Source organism: Eptatretus burgeri, chromosome 5 (genome assembly GCF_056783735.1).
Source record: "Eptatretus burgeri isolate ZD-2024b chromosome 5, Ebu_testis_v1, whole genome shotgun sequence".
NCBI lineage: Eukaryota > Metazoa > Chordata > Myxini > Myxiniformes > Myxinidae > Eptatretus > Eptatretus burgeri.
In genome coordinates, this window is record NC_140965.1 from 46009374 (window position 1) to 46033992 (window position 24619).

The window sequence follows — 24619 nt, forward strand, 5'->3', positions numbered from 1 at the left end:
GTAGAAGACAGAAAGACCACCGACCAACCTGCGGTGATTGAGTGAGAGGCCCAAAGACTCAGCTTCATTGCGGGAGATGCCAATGATCTTAAAAGCCCTGGTTTCGACAGCGTGAAGTCGAGAAAGGTGGGAGGCAGGAGCACCAGCCCAGAGGGGAGAGCAGTACTCCATCAGGCTACGGACAAAAGCTTTGTAAGTGGTCAGGAGCTCAAGAGGGCCGAGGAAGGACTTTGCACGACGGAGGATTCTCAGTCGGCGACTGGCTTTTGAGGCAAGGTTGGAAATGTGACTTTCCCAGGAAAGGTCATGGCAGATAGTGAGACCCAGAAGCTTGAAAGAAAAGACTTCTTCCAGAGGATTGTTGAGAAAGTGGATGGGGGTTTTGTAAACGGTCCTTTCGAAGAGACATAGTGAGAGTGTGAGATTTGTCTGGATTGAAAGACATGTTCCACGTGTTGGACCAGTTTGTGATTTTATCCAGATCTGCAGTGAGCGAAGAAGCTGCTGCTTGCCGGTCTGAGGGATGACAGATGGTACGGCAGAGGGTTGAGTCATCGGCAAAGAGAAATAGAGGATTTTCCAGAGAGTCCGAGAGATCATTGATGAAAACCAGAAAAAGAACAGGGCCCAGAACGCTACCTTGAGGAACTCCAGCCTGCACAGGAAGAGGGGATGAAAGAACTCCATTTAGGGCCACACGTTGACTGCGACAGGAGAGGAAGTCTGCGAGCCATGAGTGGAGATGGCCTTGAATACCATGGGAAGAGAGTTTGGTGAGTAGGGCAGGGTGCCAGACTGTGTCAAAAGCACGTGATATGTCCAGGGATACGGCTCGGATTTCCTGTCTGGCATTGAGGACCTCCATCCATTGATGGGAGAGCAGTAGCAGCATATCTAGGGTAGAGTGACCTGGTCTGAAACCAAATTGATGATTGGAAATCAAGCCATTGGAGAAGAGGAAGGATTTCATGTCTGAAGCGATGATGGATTCCATAACCTTGCTGATGATTGGGAGAAGGCTGATTGGTCTATAGTTACAGGGATCTGTTTTTGCACCTTTTTTATGCAGGGCAGTGATGTTAGCAGATTTCCAAGCAGATGGCAGATGACCTTGGGAAAATGAGCAGGTGAATAGAACAGAGAGAGGGTGAGCAAGAGCAGAAGAGCAGGCTTTGAGGACACGTGGGCTGATGCCGTCTGGACCGGTTGCAGAATCTGACTCGAGGTTTGAAAGCAAGCTCTCCACCTTGTCAGGAGAAAAGGATACAGAGTCCAGGGACAGTTGGGTGCGACTGGGTAAAGTGGGTAGAGATAGTGATGGGTTTGGGACACAAGATTTAGCTGCAAACACCGAGTTTAGACATTCAGCTTTATCACGTGTGGAATCAGCAGTGCGGCCATTTGAGGGAAGGGAGGGGATGGAGGGGGAACATACACCAGAAACAGATTTGATTAAACGCCACCAGGATTTTGAGGAGGGAGAGAGGTTTGAGAGTTCAGACTTGAGATGAGAAAGATGTTGTTTTCTGGCTCTCCTGAGGGTAGCTACACACTTGTTGGGATCTTGGTGGAAAGAACTGAGATTGCGCTCAGTTGGGTTTGCTTTCCATGAGGCAAAGGCAAGTTGTTTCAGGACAACTGCCTCGCCACAAGCTTCAGTAAACCAAGGGCGGGAGGAAGGGTAAGACAACTGAACACGAGAGGGGATAAATCTGTGCATGAGGGAGAGCAAGTTTCTTTGAAAGAATTCCCAGGATGAGTTGATGTTTGAGAAAGTAGTGATAGGAGACCAGTCTGTAAGTTTGATGGCTGCTCGGAGACCCTGCCAGTCGGCTTGAGTGAAATGCCAGACTCGACGGGGGTGAGGTGGTTCTCTGATAACAGCCAGAGAGATGTCCACTTTAATAAGGACGTGGTCAGAAGAACCAATTGGAGCGAAGGAAGAGCAGCAGATATTGTCAGGGAAATTTGTCAAAATCAGATCCAGAAGAGATGGAGTACCATTGGTTGAGATCCGGGTCGGGAAGTTGACCGATTGAGTCAGTCCCAATGAGTCACAGAAAGCTTTTGCTGATGTCCCATGGCAGGTGAGAGAGGTACCCACACCTAGCCAACTGGCGTGATGACAATTGAAGTCGCCACATAAGAGGAAGAGAGAGTTTGGATGAGAAGATAGAAGATGGTCCATGTTTTCGGAGAGTGAGGTGTAGATGGAGTCATCACTGTTCGGTGGACGGTACAGTACACATATAAACATGAGGTGGGAGTGGAGGGGAAGCCGAAGCCAGAGGGATTCCTGGGGGTGTGGGGGGAGTGAGAGCAGTGCAGGGAGAGTGAGGAATAGAGTCTTTGATGAAGAGAGCAACACCTCCACCAGGACGAGGCTCAGGTCTGTCATACCGTAAGAGGGAGTAACCAGGGAGAGATACTTGGGAGTCAGACACGTCTTGGGAGAGGAAAGTTTCTGTTAGGCAGATAATGTCTGGTTTGTCAGTGGCAACCTGCATGGAAAGATCTGAAAGGTTTGAGCGAAGGCCCCGGATATTTGAGGTCCACACTTTTAATGAAGAGGTAGGGGAGGAGGCTTTTGGTGCAGGAGGTGGAGGGGCGGGGAGGGTCGGACGAGGGACGAGGGGGAGGTAAGGAGGGTTGCTGAAGGAGTGTGGGGTATTGCAGAATAGCGAGGGGAGGGGGCCGAATGAGGAGGAGAAAAGGCTCTGTGGTGCTGTGGAGAGAGGAGGGACAAGAGACAAGGAAGATGGCAGTTGAGGATTTGAGGAGGTGGAGTGAAGAGATGGAGGTGAGAGGGCAGTGGAGGGAGGCAGGTTGGTGGATGAGAGGGGGGGCAACTTGGGGAAGGAAGAGTGAGGGGGATGAAAGGTGGGAGAAAGGTGAGGGGGGAATTTTTGAAAGAGGTGAGAGGGAGGCTTGGAGGGAGAAGAGTGGGATGGTTGCTTTGAGAGTGAGAGTGAGGGGTGAGGGGGGTGAGTTGGCACTGAAGTTGGAAAAAAGAATGGTTGATGGAAAGCGAGCATCCATGGCAAACTGTGGTTTTTAAAAGTTTTAGGTCAGAGATGCGATTTAACACAATTCTTGATGGATGCAATGAAGGCGAATTCAGAGCATGGAGAGAAGAAGTGCTGTAATAGTTGGATTTTTTAGGCAAGGAATGAAGGAGAGGTCGAAATGAGAGCAGTCTGTTAAAATAGCAGAAGAGTAGTGCATTGTGAAACAGTAAAGAGTACCACATGTGTGAGAGAGGAAGATGAAGCATTATAAGATCGTTTTTGTTGTTAATATTAATGTATGAGAGAGTTCAACAGATTAGGTCATGGAAGTGTAAAAAAAAAAAGAAATCGAGGAAGACGAGGAGGAAGTTAAGAGGAAGAAGTAGCAGAATCGGGAGAAGGTTGTTGTTGTTGTTGTTGGGTTTTTTTTTTTTTTTTTTTTTTTTTTTGAGATAAGAAAGAGATTAGTTGGGAGAATGGGGGATGTTTGGAAAGTGGGGTGGATGAAAATTGAAGGTAATGGGGAGGATAGAAATTGAAGGTAATGGGGAGAAAAAACAAACAAACAAAAAAAAAAAACGATCGAACACCAAGTGGAACCGGTAGGCCTCAAGCCTAGGACTAGGCCTCAAACACCAGGTGAGAACGTCGACATAAATACTCACAAAATAGCACGATTTTTGAAACAAAACCGAACTAGGAACACACATTAACATGTAGGTGAGAAAATTAAACAGTTAAAACGGGACAAATAACAACCGGAACTTAACTTTGAGAATGTCAGCAGGGAGCCCCGAAGGAGACCTCTTGCCGCTCAAAACCGGAACCGGAAGTTCGTTCATTGTAAACAATAAAAATAGCTGAGTGGTACCGTTTAAAAGTCGTTGAGTGTAAAAAAAATCCAATTGTTGAGCGCAAGGGTCTACTTTCAACAGTGGGGTTTGAGCGATTTAGCACGTTCAATAGAAACGATTAAAATTTCCGAGCGCCAGCGTCAAAAAACAAAGGCGAGTGACAGCAATTTAAATCGTTCATTGTAAACAATTAAAATAGCTGAGTGGTACCGTTTAAAAGTCGTTGAGTGTAAAAAAAATCAAATTGTTGAGGCAAGCGTCTACTTTCAATAGTGGAGATGCAGCCATTTAAATCGTTGAGTGGCAGCCTATGAATAGCAAACCCTACATCACCGGCAAAGATAAACTGCCGCACGATATGGATAAGTTAGGCTATCGTTGGGCATAGTTTGTGAACACCGGCTTCACGATAATTATTCGTTGGTATATCGTATCTATAAGTAATCAAAGCGCTCTATGCACATTATTAGTTCATTGTGCATTTGTCCAACCCGTTATGAATAGACCTAAATCGTAAAAACAAGCCATCGCTCATTGTTGAAAAAGCCCCATAAAAAATTAGCCGCGAAGAACTTCGAACAATGGTGAAAAGATGTCTCCTACCCGTGGACACGCAGACGCAAGGACGATCCATCATAACCCACACCCTCCCCTCACACTCACCTACTACTGCCAACATGAACAAACTACTACTAATACTAATACTAATACTGATACTGATACTGATACTGTTACTGCTGACATGGACATCGACTCAAAAAGGAACTCGAAAACACTGTTGGGTTCCCCTTTTATGAGCAGCATTTTTATATACCAATTCCCAAAACCGCTGGGAACACGTCTTTATATGGCAGTTGTAAGCTAGTAACACGTTCATTTTTTTTTTTTTGTCGACCGGAACACGTCATTGGAATACGTCTACATACGTCGATGTGTGTTGGGACTACGTAAAGAATTGGTTCAAAGCACGTCAAACATAACTTAGAAATAAGTTTCGCGTAAAAAAGACATTACCGCGACGTGTTTCAACTTATGAGTAGCTTATAAATAGCCTTTGTGGACGTGTGTAAGCGTCCACATATCGTGTGTACAACTTATCCCCATCGCATGCGGAACGTGTGTCATACGCCAAGTACGTCCAAAAATTCTGAACATGTTTAAAATTTCTTGACGTACTCTACTTACTACGACGTATGATAGCGTACTTTAGCGTTCTACTCACGTATACCAAACTTACTCATACCGTATTTGACGTGCCCCAACGTTTTAGACACATTTTTCTTAGGTCGGCATACGCTGGCAAGATCGCCAAGGTGTGACCGCGATGTTGTCACTTCCATTTCTACGGCAGTTATGATTCGAATCGTTGTGCATCAGCCTTTTAATAGGCTACGTCACGACATCGTCGGCGATGTGTGCAACGCGCTATGCCTAAGTTAGACTATCGTTGGGCATCAGTTGTGTAGGCCGACAACAGGTTCAGCATTCGTTGGTATAAGTTATCTATAACACAACGAAACGTTCTGTGTCCATTACCAATGCGTTATACATAAGACCAAGTCGCTATGAATACGTCCGAATCTTTTAAAAAAAAAACATCAAAAGTTCAACGTAAACCAGCGTTTTACATACATTTTAATACGTTGCCATCGCTGGCTAAAACGTCAAGGTGTGACCGGTTCCTTTAGACGACGTGCTGAGTCCCGCACCATGAACCACATACCCACATCAAAGGGAAGGAAACTCCGAAGGTATCCACGTGTCCCACCACCCCTGTCATATTGGCGACTGACAGGAACTGTTGTTGGTGAAAGGCTTTATGGTGTCACAGAATTGGCAGATGAGGAAGACAACGTGTAGGCCACGATGCTGCGGTTGTGATAAAGTTCAAAGTGACCGTTTATCTATCTGCCATGGAGTTGGACAAGTGGATTGAATCAGGCGAGTGGCTTGGACTGAAGTGATAGACACTAATGGCGTTTGTTAAAGAATAGCAAGTGGCTATAAAAGAAGAGAAAGCTCGTGAACGTGAGGAAAGACAAGCGGTGCGTGAGGAACATGCACGCAAAGAGGAAACGGAGCGTGATGAACGTGTGCGGAAAGAGGTGGAGAAGCGTGAAGAACGTATATGGAAAGAGGAGGCGGAGCTGAACGTATGGAGGAGGAAATGCGAATGAAGATTGAATTGGCGAGAATACAGTTAGAGAGGGAAGCAGCTACCCCTGCTCGCAGCACACCTGACACTAGTGAATTAAGAGTAATGGCGAACAAGCCGAAGCTCCCCACATTTGATGAGAAACGTGATGAGCTGGTGAGTATCTCGAGAGATTCGAGCGTTTTGCTGCGAGTCAACATTGGAACAAAGAGGACTGGGCAGTTCATCTCAGTCCCCTTCTGACAAGCAAAGCACTCCAGGTGTACAGTATACCAGTATGCCCTCAGAGAATGCTCACGACTATGATTGCTTGAAGGTGGCCTTGTTGAAGATGTATGACCTTACAGAGGAGGGATATCACCAGAGGTTCAGAGAAATTAAACCTGACGAAGGGGAAAACTGCATTGCAATTCATGACGCGTTTGAGACAGTGCTTTACACAATCAACTTTGATGGCAAATTGCGAACGTAGCTTTGATGCATGAACTGACTTGTTGGTTTGTGAACAGTTCCTTAGTGTGTTCTACGGAGATGGCTCTGTTCATATGTGAGAGAGTGCCTGAGAACACTGAAGCAATGACAACCTTGGCTGAGCAGTATATTGAAGCACATGGAGGGTGCATTACTGGGAGGTCAGTCAAGAAGAAGGACATCACAATGAAACAAAGGTCAGACAGTTTGTTGCACAAAACTAACCCAACTCAGCCGACAAAGCCCCATTCAGTGGAAGCGAGAGGGAATGCTTCTATTGTAACAAGAAAGGCCACATGATGGCCGAATGTCGATTGAGGAAGGCAGCTCAGATAAGGCCACAACAGAAGGCAACCGGTGCAGTGCATGATTACAGAGAAAAGACGGAATGTGCAGAGCAGAGCCGAAAGAGTAGTCTGCATCAACTGTGCAAAAGTGTCCTGAAGAGATCTGGGTGAACAAAGGAGGATTTCAGTCAACACCTATGGTCTTCAGCAGTTGTGAGGAAACCACCACTGGCATTGCCAATAGCAACATCACTGTGGATGAAGGCTACATGGGTTCAGAGAAAGTGACAGTACTCCGAGATTCAGGATGTACTGGTGCAGCTATGAAGAAAGACCTGGTGACGACAAAGCAGATGACTGACAAGGTTTACTCCTGCAAGCTGATTGACAGTACATTGTGTCACTATCCAGTTCCAAAGATCCACGTGGACACACCTTACTACATAGGCGAGGTGGAGGTCATGTGCATGAAGGACCCCATTTGTGATCGGTAATGTGCCGGGAGCCCGAGAGGTCAAGGATCCAGACTGAAACTGTATTCCACTGCTGGCACAAGCAGCAATGATCCTGGCACAGACCAAGCGCAACAAGGACAACATCAAACCATTGAAGGTGTCACAATCAGACATTCCGAAAGTGACTGTACAAGAGCTCAAGCAAGCTCAGAAGGAAGATGTCTCACTTCAAAGGTCGTGGAAGTAAGAGCAGGATAACGGTGATCATTAGACGCTAGACAAGAGCAAGTACAGGCTCGAAGTCCACAGAGGTGTCTTACACCGTATCTACACAACTGACACAGCCAAGGTGAAGCAAGTCATTGCTCCGCCCAAATATCAGGAGGCCGTAATAAAATTGACACACAAATGAATTATTGGAAGTCATCTTGGAGTGAAGAAGACAATGGACAGAATAACCAGCAACTTCCATTGGTCAGGGATAACAAGTGACATAAGCAGATTCTGCAAGTCATGTGACATCTGCCAGAGGACCATCCCCAAAGGGTGGGTTTCTAAGGAACCATGCCATTGAACAAGGAGCCCTTTCGCAGAGTGGCCATGGACCTGATTGGACCATTGTCCCCAGTGTCTGATAAGGGCAACTGGTATATCTTGACCGTTGTGGACTATGCCACTTGGTACCCTGAAGCAATTGTGCTCCCCAAGATTGAGACGGAGAGGATTGAAAAGCATTGCTGGAAGTCTTCTCCCAAGTAGGACTCCCACAAGAGGTACTGAGTGACCGAGGTACTTGATTTACATCAGATCTGATGAAGGAGGTGTGTCGACTCATTGCAATGAATCAACTATTCACGACACCATATAACCCCAGGTGCAATGGACTTTGTGAACATGTCAATAGAGTTCTGAAGAGCATGCTGAGAAGGATGTGTCAAGAGCGACCATGTGGATTGGGACACCTACCTGCAGGCATTGCTATTCGCTTACAGAGAGGTGCCTCAAGTAAGTACTGGGTTCTCACCATTTGAGTTACTCTACGGATGAACCGTAAGAGGGCCCATGCAGTTGAAGAAGGAACTGTGGACTCGAGAGAACACATCGGAGGTTCATAATGCCTACCAGTATGTTTTTAACATGCGTAATCGACTGGAGGACACTTGCTGACTGGCGCGAGAGAGTCTAGATGTAGCTCAAAGCAGTCAGAAGCATTTTCATGATAAGAAAACCAGTTGTTGTGCCGGCAAGACTGGGATTATCACCAAGAAAATGAGTTGTGCCGGCAAGACTGGGACACTGGGCGGTAGAAATAACTCAACGCAGGATTTGGAGTTGGACATTGCATGTAATGGTGAACGTCCTCATTTGACTTTGTATCTGTTTGTTTAAAATACAAGTTTCAAAAACGTTATGCTGTTGATGTGGTCATTGTAATGGCACTCAGGTCACAGACACCTACTGATGAAGATACTATTTGAGTGGAAGCTGACCTGTATGTTCGTCTTAACTCGTGAAGCTCAAAGCTTGGTTGTAGTCATTAGACGATGTACTGAGTACCCCAGCACCCCAAACTACATACCCACACCAAAGGGAAGGAAACCCTGAAGGTATCCACCTCTGCCACCACCCCTGACAGGGAGGAGCAAATTCCTTATTTATTGCACCCACTGAATGCAAAGAGTAAATAAACTTCATAAAGACGACAGCACCAATACAGACAGAGAGAGAGAGACAGAGACAGAGACAGAGACAGAGACAGAGACAGAGACAGAGACAGAGACAGAGACAGAGACAGAGACAGAGACAGAGACAGAGACAGAGACAGAGACAGAGACAGAGACAGAGACAGAGACAGGGACAGGGACAGGGACAGGGACAGGGACAGGGACAGGGACAGGGACAGGGACAGGGACAGGGACAGAGACAGAGACAGAGACAGAGACAGAGACAGAGACAGAGACAGAGACAGAGACAGAGACAGAGACAGAGACAGAGACAGAGACAGAGACAGAGACAGAGACAGAGACAGAGACAGAGACAGAGACAGAGACAGAGTGTGTGTGTGTGTGTGTGTGTGTGTGTGTGTGTGTGTGTGTGTGTGTGTGTGTGTGTGTGTGTGTGTGTGTGTGTGTGTGTGTGTGTGTGTGTGTGCGCGCGCATTTCATTCCCTCCACAAGCTTTAGATCATGTAAAAGTAAAAAATAAAGTGTAGATTTGACTGACCCAATTTAATCAACCGTATGTTGAATCTTTTTCATTCACGAATATATATATATATATATATATATATATATATATATATATATATATATATATATATATATATATATATATATATATATATATATGAAAAAATTATGAAAAACCCATTCAATTATTATCTACCAACTCTCACTATTCGACTTGCAAAAGCAACAGTCTGGCACACTAAATTTCAGCAGCTGCTTGGGACACGCTCCTCATGATTGAATTATTTCAAAAGTTCCTTGAAACACAAGCTGCCATTACAGTCCTTCAAAGCAATGCAGTGTTCTTTAGCACGTGAAATTGTGAGTAGTAATGAAAATGATTTTCCGCAATATTGACATTGCTTTGACTCATCGAATGTGAATTTACAATTTGTGCTTTGCCAGACCTGTTTGATACACTTCCTTCCGAACAACGATGACCATCTTCCAATTATCAACTGCATGGAGACTGCGAGAGACCCTGTAACTGCTGCAGAATTGGTAAGTGAGTCAGAGGTAACACAAGATGACTAAAACTTTCACCTTCTTTTTGTTGATGAGAAAGATGTTATTTGAAGAAAAAAAACAAAAAAAACAACTGCAAACAAAATATTATTGCTCACCCTCTAGTTTATAATGGATGGTAGGTTTATCGGTGCAGATTTTTATATATTTTGTTTTTTCATTATTTTCCTTCTCAACATTTCGCCAGCATCTCCAAGGGCAGATTATTGTCACCAATTGACAATAGAGGAAGGAAAGTATGGGAAATTCCCTTCTCCGGAAAGCATGGGAAATTAGACTTGCCCATTTTGGGGGATTTGTGTGTGTTGGCCTGGTGAAGCCTGGTGTGTTGGCGCAGTGGTTAGGGGAGCGGCTTGGGATCCAAAAGGTCCAGAGTTCAAGCCCCGTTGGGCCACTGAATGAATACACCAGGGGGTTGACTCAGCCTGTCATCCTTCCGAGGTCGGCGAAATGAGTACCAGTATACTGGGCCGGTGTATACCCCGGTTAAAATAGGTGTACCATATCCCTGTGTCGTAAGACGCGGCCAGGGTTGCGTCAGGAAGGGCATCCGGCGTAAAACATGTGCCAAATCACTATGCGGATCATAATGGATGATCCGCTGTGGCGACCCCGAACGGGAGCAGCCGAAAGAAGAAGAAGAGGATTTTGGGGGATTTGGTGGAAGTTGGGTCCCCACACCTATCGTGTACAATACTTATGATAAAGATAATAAAATTACATTCATGTGCAATAATATTGGGAAGATCAATTGAAATATTGTTACGGTTGTGGGGGTAGATGGAAGAACTTCATAGGGAATATAGCATTGTGTAGAGTTGCTTGGTCCGTGGACATGTAGGAGGTAACTGAGTAGGGAACCTGTGAGCTTAAGTATTACATGTCACCACATGAAGGTGGTGTTGTCGTGTTCATTAGCTAGCATTTAAGAATAAGCTTCCCCAGTATGTCATCACTCCTCTGTGATTTTTCCCTCTCTTTTTATTTTTCAAGATCGGCAATAAAGGTGGGGAAGACATCCCTAAAACCACTACAAGCGGGCAGAAAGCCTCGCCTTCAAAGGGTTTCATGCTAGCAGGCCATTGCTCAGAGGTGGAGGATTGTTAGGCGAGACGCCTGAAGAGGAAGAGGGCATGGGGGAGCATGATACTGAATAGGACGAGAGATTGGCAGAGTGCACGCACGAGGTCAGTGTGAGGAACGCACGAGGCAGAGTTGATTTCGGAAGAGAATGCTTGGGAGCCACGTTTGACCAATGAGCAGAGCGAGAAGCAAAACACCGGTCAAGGCAGAGGACGGTTAGAATGACTGAGACCCAGGATATCCTGCACATAAGTAGTCATGTGGGAAATGTGGGTAGCTGTGGGAGGTAAGTAGTTTGCCCATTGTTTGTGGGGGATGTTGGTGGGTGATAATGTCACGCAGCTGGTGGTAGATGCGATGAAGTTTTTTTAATTGTGTAACTCGTGGGACATGACCTCTTCAGCAGCTGGTGGTAGATGCGGTGAAGTGTTTTAATTGTGTAACTCGTGGGGCATAACCTCTTCAGCAGCTGGTGGGAGATGCGGTGAAGTGTTTTAATTATGTGACTGGAAGATATATATTTTTACGTAGGGACAGCTACTCTATGCTTGTCTGGTGGAAGATGTGTTTTAGAACTGTGTTATGCACGTGGCTCATGGAAGATATGTTTTTTGTACTTGTAAAAAACCATGAAAACGTGACACACAGGGCCATTAATGTAGAAGCAGGTCATGTGCGCAGATTGTGGAAGATTTTGTTTTTGCGTACTTACAGCTGCACTATGCGTGTCTGGTGGAAGATATGCTTTTTGCTCAGGTACAGCTGCTCTATGCACATCTGGTGAAATATATGTTTTTAGCTCACCTGGAACATAGTTCCACGGAGCTGATGGGATGGCGTGTTTCCGTCCATCAGTCCCTCCATCTGTCCGTCCGTCTGTCCACAGATACTTGCAATTTCTTCCCTGAAACTACACATGCAATTCTGATGAAACTTGACCATAACCTTCATCACCCATGATGTACCAAAGTTTGTTCATGGCATTAAAAAGATCTGGGTCTGAGGGGTCTATGGAGGGAGTTTATGGGGGGGGGGGGTTGCCCCCCCCAAGAGGTATTTGCTTTCCTTTCAGAAACGATACACACAATTCTGATGAAACTTGACGACAACCTTCATTACCCATGATGTACCAAAGATGGTTTACGGCATGAAAGAAGTTGGTGTCTTAGGTTGTGAAGGGGGAGGGGGTTGCCCCCCAAAATATATATTTGCCTTTTTCGCTGAAACTACACAACCAATTTCGATAAAACTTGGCCACAACCTTCATCACCTATGATGTACCAAAGCTTGTTCACACCAAAAAAAAAAAAAAAAAAAAAAAAAATCGGAGTCTAAGCCCCCCCCCCCCAAATAAGTATTTGCTTTCTTCTCTGAAACCACACACACAATTTTGATGAATCTTGACCACAACCTTTGTCAGCCAGGATGTAGCAAACTTTGTTCACGGTATTAAAAAAAAAATCCATACGTCTTTACTTTCTTCTCCATTACATATTTTGTGGGTTATCCATGCCTATCAGTGGTTCCCTGGTAATCTTATCTCGCTGCGACTTGGTGAGTGCCCTGGGGTATTGCCCGTATGTTTTTAGAACTGTGTGATGTGTGCGGCTCATGGAAGCTATGTTTTTTGCCTCCGCAAAAAACTGAAAACGCGAAGCACAGGAACGCGAATGTAGAAGCAGGTCATGCACGCGGCTCGTGGAAGATACGTTTTTTTGCCTCCGCAAAGCTGTTCTATGTGTGGCTGCTGGAAGATGCGTTTTGTATCTGTGTTATGCGCGTGGCTTGTGGAAGATATGTTTTTTGTGCCTGAAAGAACCGGAAGCACAGTGCCGCGGATGTAGAAGCAGGTCGCATTTTATCAACTGTGAATATGCAATGTTCATGAATAGCGAATTCGCAAATGTCGGGGTCCAACAGTACATATGCCTTTGGGCCCAATCAATCACACAACAAGAGATAGACATCAGAGGTGGGCAAGATGGAAATATCCTGGCTGTGCCTGGCAGGACACACAGCTTCACCTTTGTGGAGCCACGAGCATGCAAAGAATCCAACCCCGACACAAAAAGAGTGGGCACAGCTTGCTGGGTGGTGTGTGGCGGAGCCTGCAGCAGCAAAGGGCTGGTTCAGGGGAAACTCCACAGGAATCATGTCCATCCCCGAATGAGGGTCATTCCATGTCAAATCATCAAAGAATCTGCCGTCATCTCTCAGATTTTTGTAAAACTTTGGGAACCAATTGGGACCCATGAAAAATGGCAAGAACTCAAATATTTTTGCTCACAGCCTCTTAATTAGTGAGATACAGACTAACGAACTTTGGACTAATTAGGACGACGTCGCGAATTCAAATGGCCATATCTCTAAAAGTATAACACCTAGAGAGCTGGTTTTGGTGTAATTTTAAAGGTATTTTCATGCCCTATGAATTTGTCTGGGCAACATTTTCCTACCTCCAACCACAAAATATAAACTTCAATCGTGAATCCCCAAAAAAGTATCCTTCAAATTTACTCAAATTCATCCCAGAGGTATCTTATGATGTGAAGAAGCTTCCACATACGTTTTGTGATGGGCACTCCAATAGTTTCTGAGATATGAGCAATAATGTACATGTACGTATGGCATATAGGTTCGAAAATCAGCATTTGTAATGTATTATACAATCATTCTAATCTAGCCATGACAGGGAACACAAGGGAATGACCATCAATTGCTTTGAAGTATCATATACTTTCATTTTCAACTGGGCCTGAGGGGAAGAAACAAGTGCTGCTGTTGCTGCATTGAAGAGGAAATTGAAAGCCTAAGTCAGGTTAGTGAACACTGTGTACTTGAACTCACTTATTGATTGTATAATACATTACAAATGCTGATTTTCGAACCTATATGCCATACGTACATGTACATTATTGCTTATATCTCAGAAACTATTGGAGTGCCTATCACAAAATTTATGTGGAAGCTTCTTGACATCATAGGGTACCTCTGGGATGAATTTGAGTAAATTTGAAGGATAAATTTTTTGGGGATTCACGATTGAAGTTTATATTTTGTGATAACTTTTTTGTGGTTGGAGGTAGGAAAATGTTGCCCAGACAAATTCATAGGGCATGAAAATACCTTTAAAATGACACAAAAAACCAGCTCTCTTGGTGTTATACTTTTAGAGATATGGCCATTTGAATTCGCGACGTCGTGCTAATTAGTCCAAAGTTCGTTAGTCTGTATCTCACTAATTAAGAGGCTGTTAGCAAAAATATTTGAGTTCTTGCCGTTTTTCATGGGTCCCAATTGGTTCCCAAAGTTTTACAAAAATCTGAGAGATGATGGCAGATTCTTTGATGATTTGACATGGAATGACCCATGAGGTACTGGCATCTGCTCTTGCCATTCTGATGCTGTGTCCCTTTACCACCTCAGCTCGCACGCCATCCGTGATGCACTGCGCCCATCCCATATTTATTGCTCTTGGGATGGTGAACTGGCCGGTGGGCTGGGGCGAACTACTCCTCCCCCCCTCCTCACTTTGATCTGGCAAGGTATCACGGTCCTGAAGGGCCAACAATATTTCCCACGCAAACTTAGGTGTTACAGCCTGCAGAATGCTAAAAAGATGCATTTAAAACAGATCTAAAGGGGGAAAAAGCATAAATAACAGGGTGATTATTTTAGAAATAGACATGGGGTTAGGTAGACATTGTCTCACTAAACAAAATAACAACGTATATCTAATATGACATTTAATTACTTATACGCTCATTCTGAACATTCAATAAGGAAATAACCATGTGATAGCATTTATTAACCCCGTGGAAGCATTTCCACAACACCACCCCCATATTCCTCCTTCAGACTCTGACTGTGCTCTCAGAAGAGGGGGAAATGCTGGGAATGACTCCACTTATAATACAAGGCAACTCCACACCCTAATCTGAAACCTTCATGTGCAACACAATTCAAAAAGAGTAATCATCCATGTTATAATGTGCTGCTCTGCTAATGATACACATTCACTCCATTATGGCACATACAGTACTTAAACTACTACATCCTGATGCAATTTTCAAACAAACATGTGGTTGGGAAAATGGGTGGATGCAACAGGAGGGCCTCTTCTTTTTCTTTCTGCCAAGAGTTTATGAAGTCCATGAATGTCGCTGCCCCCTCCTCTCTGGTAAGACTCCTCCCCTAATGCTGTCTATCAGGGCCCTGGGTCTGGTACAAGAAGAGTCTTGTCTTTGGTGACCACAGGGCCTTCCCAGCACTCTGTGCCCCCTGAAGGCCCAATGGCCTCTCCACAATAGGAGTTCTTCGGCCTGGAGGGCCCACAAAAATTGTACAAAGGCCCACATGGCCGCTCACAGTGGGAGTCTTCAGCCCCATATGACCCAAGGCACAGCAAATCAATGGTCTTTGTGGCCCAATAAGGAATCACACTCGGTCCACTTGGTCTTGAAGCAAACGTAGGTCATCGGGCCTTTATGGCCTATGAGTAAAAAGTGGCACAACAGTTGAGCAACAGGCCAGAATGTTGCATGGCTCAAGGCAGAAATGGCAAGGGCATGGCTGACAGGCAAAGGCTAACTGACAAGGCATGGGGAGTAGCCAGCAGATGCTATGAGGTGGCAGAAGATGCTGCAAAAGCCAGCAGGAAATGCGACAAGCAGGCAGCAGATGTTTTCGCCCATAGCGGGAGTGTCTGTCAGCAGAATGCAATACAGACGGCTTTTGCACGACCCATCAAACAGGACGGCTGGCATCCCGAGCTGACTCGCTAATCCCTCTATGTTAATCCCTAGCTCTTGCCCCTCTAAACCCTTCTAACCAAAACTATTCTTCCAGGGGCCCACTAATCCTATTAAAGTAGGCTATCTCCCAGGAGGAAAATCAAGGCACATGCTCTGATAAAAACAATGAGGCAGTGTGGCCCCACATCGCTCGTCGGCGGAGCAGCCTGAATGAAGGCGTGCCGACCCCGACACAAATAATTTGGTCCACAATGGGTCCACACCAAATCGAATTTCCTACTCTGTTATCCCAATGGCTGCAGACATAAAAAATGGAATGAGGAGGGAGCATACGCATGTTCGTTTAACTTTAAACACCCCCCCCCCCCCCCGGTCTCCCCTACTGCTGTGGTTCTGAATGCATTTTTAACCCCTAGGAGTTATTTAGACAATAACATATTACACTTATTCAGTCGGTCTGTCTTTCCAGCGTTTTCTCTCTTGAACTACTCGACCAGGGACCATAAAATCCATATCATTATAAAAGGTCTTTGTCAAAGTAGTTCCGGTCGCATATTATATTTTTTCCATTCCGAATGACCTTGAATGTTTTTGTTTTCTGTCATTTAGCTCACTTGACCACTATTTTTTTTACTGAAAAATCATCTCACAAGGTTGTGAATTAAATGTTTTTTAAAATGTACTTTTTACATTGTTCTTGATGAATGGGAACAGGAGCATTGTTAAGAATGGAAAGAAAGGGGGAGTGGAGGACAGAGAGTTGGGGGTGGGGGCACAGAGTTGGGAGGGAGGTTCAGACAATGGGAGTGTGTGTGGGGGGGTGAGTTTGAGGACTTGGAGTTGGGAGTGGGGGGTGTTGAGCAATCGAAGAAGAAAGGGAGATGGAAGGACAGAGATTTGGGACAGGGGGTTGAGGCTTTGGGGGGGGGGTGAAGTGGTTGAAGACGGGGTTTGGAGGGGTGCAGACTTGAGGTGGGAGGGGAGCTGAGGACTTGAAGACGAAAGGAGGAAGGGGTGGGATAAAGAAACATACATGGGAATGGTTATAAGCAATAGCCCATTGCCCATGAATTGCTGTATTCTGTACACTCAGCCTTTCTCACACTCCACCATTCATAGCACTGATTTCCATCAAATTAGTTGTATATACTCATGATATTGAAAGCAAATGAATATCCAAAACATGAAACTTTTCATTGATCAAATGGTTTTCGTTTCATTAATTGGGTTCACCTTGTGTCATATGGTACCAGCTAATAATAACAAGCAGTTGTAAATCTGCCCTTGCTAATCCTCCTTTCTTCTGACATAATCATCCTGCTTCGAGGCCTTAATAAGTCATGGCCCATCTTTCCAGATACATGATAATGTGGCCCATCTTGAGCAGATCACACATCAAAGGTTGATGGAAAGCCAGATGCCAATTTAGCATACTCTGTTGAACCATGCCCTAACTTGGTGCAATTGTTTTACTGACAGCATATTAAGTTTTTGTATGCAGCACAATGAAATAATGTTCCCGATTATGGCCGTGGGATTATATAATGTGAACATATTTTGAAGACCCCTGGGGTAGCGCATACTAACACCCATAACCCTTGTGTAGTTAATTTGTAGTATATTGTGTACCTAACTTGGGAATCCTGCGCTCAGTTTGGGAAGGGGAACATGTGTTGTGATTGTAGTCCAGCGGATAAGTGAAATATTTGGGGGAATTGTGCCTTTGATAATACAAGCATGAACTTTGGCACACTGTTAGATCATGCCCCAAGGAAGATATTTAGCCATAGGGCCATCACAGAATTGTCCTGTGGCCAAAATGGCAACCACCGGTTGTTATTTTACCAGTAGCTCAGGTTCTAGACCACCGAGGATATTGATTCTGGTGGCTCATCATACATTTTCAAGGATGACGAATGCAGTGGTACTATTTGTAACATGCTAGCAACTACCAAACTACATGTATCTCGCATTCAGGAAATTAAATAAGAGTAAAACCATCAAATATTAGTGGAGTTATGCACATTTTCCAGAATTTCAGAATCAGCCATTGAGTTGTGTGCTGACCTCATAATTATGTTTATGTGTATTCACATATTTTGCTGCATATTCACACAGAACATCATAACGTCACAAAGATAATCTATGCTGTTAGTACAGCTTTTGTGTACACCAAGTAACAACGCCTAATCTGCATGTATATCTGTATGCTTTCAGTTGACCTGGACTGTGACTGTGGTGGCAGCCAACATATTTTCCTGGAGATTTCAGCTTATGGTAGAGTGGTGGTTCTATAACAAGTACATACTGTTCTCATATTATAACTAGTAGATACTGTTCTAAAGTAGCATAGTGCAAAGGGACAATGGCCAAACTATACAAGGTGGTGGACCCTGATGAGCCGAGCTCATCAGGTAAACAGTGCCTGACCACAGACTGGAACAAATGTGTTCTGTGTCAGGAAGACAGAGATGAGATGCTGACATGTCCATATAATTCAGCACGTGGCACAGATGGGGCAGGATACAGGACCATAGCTGAGCATCTTGTAGCATTCGACAAGATCAGTTGGCTGCCAAGAACACTAAAACTGTCACAACTGGATGAGGGTCAGGGCATCAAGACAGCATTCCGGGTTCACAAAGCCAAATGGCATGACTCCTGCAGACTGCAGTATAACAAAACAAAACTTCAGAGGGCTGAAAAGAGGAAAACACACCATGATGATGACCCAGAAACCCACAAGTTCACCCATCAGAGCATTGAACGTGAAACTCATACATCAGAGACATGCTTCTTCTGTGGCAAATCTGCAGCAAGAGATGCTTTGCATAATGCATCAACATTCGAACTTGACATTCATGAAAGGCAGTGTGCCCTTAACCACAGGACAAACACCTCCTATCCAAACTCAGTGTTGGAGATATCATTGCCCAAGAGGCTAAGTACCATGCTCAGTGTATTGCCTCTCTGTACAATAAAGCGAGGGACACAAAGGCACAATAATCTAATGTAGACACTGTTAACCATGGAATTGCATTCGCTGGACTTGTCGCCTATATTGAGGAAGTGCGCATGGACAATATGGTTGTACCAATGTTCAAGCTAACAGACTTGGTGAATCTGTACAGTACCAGGCTGGAACAACTGGGGACACACGTGACGGGGCATGTACAGTTTGTACACTCCACTAAACTCAAGAACAGAATACTGGCTTACTTCCCAGACATGGATGCTCACAAGCAAGGTCGTGATGTGGTGCTCGTGTGCAATGAGGATGTTGGTGCTGCATTATGGAAAGCATGTGAGCACGATGCTGACAATGATGCAGTTCATCTAGCCAGAGTTTGATAATCTAGCCTTTGATGACGTCAATAGAGCCTTATGTGCCTTGGCTGCCACCCCAGACACCATAGACAACTGGATGGAGTCTCTGGAGCGATTCGTGGTATTGCTGTATGACTGCACTAGCAGCCTGGAATCAGTCAATCAGGCATGCAATCAGCTGTTCACCCAGAAAGGGAGAGACATTGAAAGACTCCCTCCAACACAAGCAGCACCGATTCAGCACACAAAGAGGGTTGCCTACCAAGCTGGTCACTGCTGGAGACAGATGATGGTTGCAGTCCTGGAACTCCCATCCCCAGGTGACTAGGGGTGGAAGAAGGAGGACACAGGTGGATGGGAAGTTCACTGGACCACACTGCCAGAAGCGACCCAGGCCTGTCAAGAACTCATACGCTGTGGATGCAAAAAGGGGTGCAGAGGACAGTGCAAATGTGTCAAGGCAGCACTTCAGTGCACTGCCCTTTGCCACTGTGGTGGACTGTGTTCTCGAAACTAACATTACATTTCATTGAAAACCTGTAATATTACGATGGAAGGCGTAACCTAGTTAATAATGGAAGGACTGTCGTAGACTTGCCCTCACCACTAACATGTCAAACAACAATGGGACATGCACTATTGATTTGCAAGATACAGCATAATCTCATGAACTGTGTGCTCATATAAATAAACTACCAAATATTATAAAGGAAACATTGCGAAGACTGCATTGTACTCTCATGAATATCAGTTTCAAAACATGTACATGTATAACTCCACCAATATTAAATGTGTTTATAATTTTACTGTTATTTATTTCCCTGAAAGCTAGATATATGTGGTTAGGTAGTTGTTAGAGTAGTTATAGCATGTTGTAAATAGTACCACTGCATTCCTCATCCTTGAAAATGTACGATTAGCCACCAGAATCAATCTCCTAGATAGTCTGGAACCTGAGCTACTGGTAAAAAAAAAAACAACCGGTGGTGGCCATTTTGGAAAATGGCTGCCATTTTGGCCACAAGACAATTCTGCGATGGCCCTATAGCTAAATATCTTCCTTATGGCATGCTCTAACAGTGTGCCAAAGTTCATGCTTGTATCATGAAAGGCACAATCCATTCCCATATCTGCCGGACTATTGTAGCTCGAGTTATCCCATTGTTCTTTTCCTCACTTTCAAAACCTTCTCAACTTGCTTCTAATCTCTCACACACTTCTAAACTCTGAGACTCAAACCAGGTACAACATTCACTCCACAAACCACACCACAAGCAGCACAAATCAATCCATTCAAAGTCAAGGCCCCAGGCATGGCGGCCTCTGCAGAGCAGTGGATTAGGAGATTCGGAGACATCAACGGCACTGAATCGACATCCACATTAGTTCCCAGTGCTTAATCGACATTCACATTACTGTTCACAACACTTGGTCGACGTTGCAGTTGTCAGCGCATCCTCAACGTCAGCACCGCAATTTCCATTGCAGCCAATCAGAGATCCAGGATCACAGAAACCGACCAATCGGAAAGCCTGGATCACAGGAAATGGATGACTAGATCGACAGGTGGGCATGGAAAAGGACACAAATTAGGCTTTTTAAAAATGCCAGACAGAGAGGGATTCGGCAATAGATGAGATAGGAGAAATTCTGAATATCTTCTTTGGAGACCACACTGAGTGCCAAGCTGGGGAAACAGCGGATAATGTTAGAGTCCAGACTGCAGTGGAGCGATCTCCAAAAGTGGAATTGGAATGGGGTTCGAGCTGTGAGGGCAACGGAGGAAAGAAAAGATGGAGGGGTCACTGAGGCCCAGGTTCCCAGGCGTGGTCACCACCTCCTTAAACACTTTTGTCTCACGCTGCTCTCGCTCACTCCAACCACAAACTCTCAAGCATCAACAGAGTCAAGAGCAGTCTTTTTCAAAGCCCAGCTGTATACTTCCACATCTTTCTCACGCATCTCTTACTCTTGCATCTTCACCTGCATCCACATCATTGATTCGTTCTGAGTGTCGGAGTATCAACAGTCACAAACTATCCATTTCATGGCTCACACCACACTCTCACCTGCATACACCACACATCTCACCCGCACCTCTCACTCACCCACAAAGCCCACCCAGTTCGCTACTGCATGAGCCAACCAGCTGACGTATGGGTAAGGGTAGGGTTGCCAACGACCCATCTTCTTCACTCTTCTTTCTATCCCTCTTTCTTCTGTTGTTTCCCGGGGTGACTATGGCTCTTGTTGGTTTTTGTGATAAATGACTGGCTAAGTGGGTGCTTCCATGCATACATAAGACTTTTGATGCATGTTTTTGCTTGCTGGTAAATACATGCATTGTGAATTATAAAACCTTTGAAACTGCTTGAGTGTCGATTTCTATTGATTGGACATAGTGTGATATATACAGGAGTTCACACAAGTCAATTCATTATCAGATGCTAAAGGCCAATACATACACCTCCGATAAGCTCAGCCGTAACCTGGCTAGTTACGCGCTGGGAAGCACGGTACCCTATATGGGGAGTTTAATTTGCCGGTTAGGTGAAGCGGGATTCGGACGCTGGACCCTGCCTGAATTAAGCGTCTCAGAAGATGTCTGTGGTTGGTCACCAACCCGCCGCCCTCCACGGAGTTTCCGACAGAGCGTCAGCATCAGGATCGTCGGCCATGAAGTGGATTCGAGAACTCCCCTCGTAATCTCTTCCGGAGGTGAATCCGTAACAATATATTGTTGCAAAAATGAAAATTGCTTTATTTTAAAAGTGGTGATATTTTGCTTTGTTTAGTGGAATGGTTCATGATGTAGTTGTTGTTAGGGACTTATAATTGGAAACATTCACCATTGTTATTGTTTTATCATTTGATTGTTTAGTATTTGTAATGTTAGGAGTAGTGAAATGTAAACTAGTTTGATAATTGTAAAAATAGACCATGGCGCAGTGCATAAGCCCAAGCAGGCAAGAGCATGCATATACATGGTTAGGCTATGAGGCCCTGGGCAGCCTTGTAATTGACCTTTGAGTGAGTTAGAGACGTGCCCGGAACGTGAGATATAAAAGTGCATCGACTGAGAGACAGAGATAGATGTCAACTGATATCGGTGTTTGGGATCCGCTTCTATGAAAGATCAGAATTATGTTGACACAAGATGTGGTTCTCGAGACAAAAAAGTATTAATCAGAGACCACCAATATGACTTTTGCTCTTCTCAACTTCAAGAGAAAAGCTAAGTGGATATCAATATAGTTATCGCACTCATCATATGCCTGGTGTTGGCTTAATGGTTATGGTCACGGGCATTGGATCCAAGGGTCCTGAGTTCAAATCTTGCTCAGCTGTTGAATTAATACCAGGTGGGGTTAACTCTGCCTGTCATCCTTCCGAGGTCGGCAAAATGAGTGTCAGCATGCTGGTATCCTGTGTCAGAGTGGTGACCAGTCCAGGATTGTGTCCAATAACCAAGCAGATTGCTTAAGCAGCACCAACACTCTGCACAGAGTATGGTCCCAATCTCCTCCTCCTCCTCCACTCATCATGCTCATGCTTGGCAGTGGCTCTGAATTATACACTTACTGTACCTTTTCTGGCCTTGCTTGTTTTTTAGTTTCTCTTCCATCTCGACCCGTTTCCGTTAATTTTTTTTTTGTTTGTTCATTATGTTCTAATTTAATTCAAAAACGTTGCTTCTTCATTTATTTTACAATAAACTTTTTTTGTAGTTTTGGCAAAATATTCTTTGCATTAGCTTTATTGAGTGTTTTTTTTTTTTGCTGATTAAACGAAGAAGGCAACAAGACCATTGTTCAGAATCGGTGTCACTGTAAGCTTGTGTAAATCCACATGACTACTGTACACTTTCCCCTTACCTTCCCACGTAACATATCTCTAAGTTCCTTATCTTGTGTAGTGTGTGCAGATGCTGGCTCCCAGTAAAATCTGGAACGACGTGGTGAAGTGCAGCAATGGTTCCCTTGGCAATGACATAATGCATAAGAACGCCATCAGGACGGATGGCTTGCAACCACCGCACAAATATGTTCCTTGGATCGTCATCAATGGGGTGGGTATTGACATTCATACAACCAGATATATGTGCTTACAGATAACCATACATGCATACCATCCATTTTAACCAAAGTTCTTTCTTAAATTCCATCGATATGGGTATTACAATGTTGCCTCTAAAATGGTCGATTTATTACCTGTATTTTATATTTACGAGTACACCTACTCACTGCGGGAGTGACAAGAAGGGTCATGTTATTATGCTCTCTGAGGTATCATGGAGTACAGCAGTACTCCATATAGAGGGATGATACGGGTAAAAAATGGCTGCCCATTCAAATGTGTACACAATGATACGGTTATAAACTACTAGACAGTGAAGTCGTAAGCATTTAAAAGCCATACCTTTTATTCTCTGGTGTTTTCTGAACTACCAAGACTTAAAAAGATGCTAGAATACATTGCTAAAGTACCACATGGAAAGATTGCTAAAACACAAATTTGTACTTCTTCTTCTTTCTCCCCTCAAAAAACAATGTAAAACTGTAGTCCAACCTACCTCAATAACTGCTGAAGCGATGATGGTGATTCCAACGCGAGGAAGTTATTTTGTCTCTGGGCCAGTGCACGCAACCCAAAATTTAAAAAATAATACATAAAACATTAATCGTTTTAATTCGGAATGGAAATCGAACATAAATGTAGACTCAACCAAACCAGGCTAGGATCGTGAGGGGGGGAACATGGACAGTACTATTCCAAAAGTGATACATATCCAAACTGGAGGGGGAGCACTCGGCAGAGTGCAAAACCTCCACCGCCAATACTGCTGGGTCACTCAAGTGAACCTGATATCCTATTCATTGTAGGTCAAAACAGATCACACTCTACTGAACCACGATTGAATAAACTAAACTAGATCGACGCGCATGTAGAAATGCCAATAAAAAAAAAAAAAACGAATTTTTTTTGAAAAAAAAAGTTGCAAAATTTGGTTTTTTTTTCTCTAACAATTTTTTTTGGGGGGGGGGGGTTGGAAATCACTTCAAACATGTAGAAATGAAAAAAAAAAAAATTAAAATATTTTTTCAAATAAAATCGAATTTTTTTTGAAAAAAAGTTGCAAAATTTTCTAAGTTTTTTTTTTGGACCAAGTCCAAAATCTAATGGCATGATCCTTGGACCATACCTAACCCCCCCACCAAGTTTCGTCGAAATCCGTCCAGGAGTTTTTCCGTAATACTGTTCACAAACAAAAACAAACAGACAGGGGTGAAAACAGTAACCTCCATCCATCTTCGATGGCGGAGGTTAACAATCCCCCAAATCAACTGAAACAAGTATTAAAACAATTTAATAACATCGATGGATTTAATCAAAACCAAAATATATAAAACATTAAGCATTTTATTTGTTTTTAAAAATGATAATGGTATCGTTTCGCAAATGTGGTCATCC

General features: G+C 44.2%; 1 protein-coding gene across 1 annotated transcript in view; it reads left to right on the top strand.

Moving 5' to 3' along the window:
* Positions 1–24619, top strand: part of LOC147026358 (gamma-interferon-inducible lysosomal thiol reductase-like) — a 49482-nt gene that overhangs the window by 17466 nt on the left and 7397 nt on the right. Inside the window, exons 4-5 of the mRNA XM_085881691.1 lie at positions 9864–9959; positions 23064–23216. Of these exons, the coding sequence (XP_085737817.1) occupies positions 9864–9959; positions 23064–23216 (249 nt within the window). The remainder of the gene's footprint in view (positions 1–9863; positions 9960–23063; positions 23217–24619) is intronic.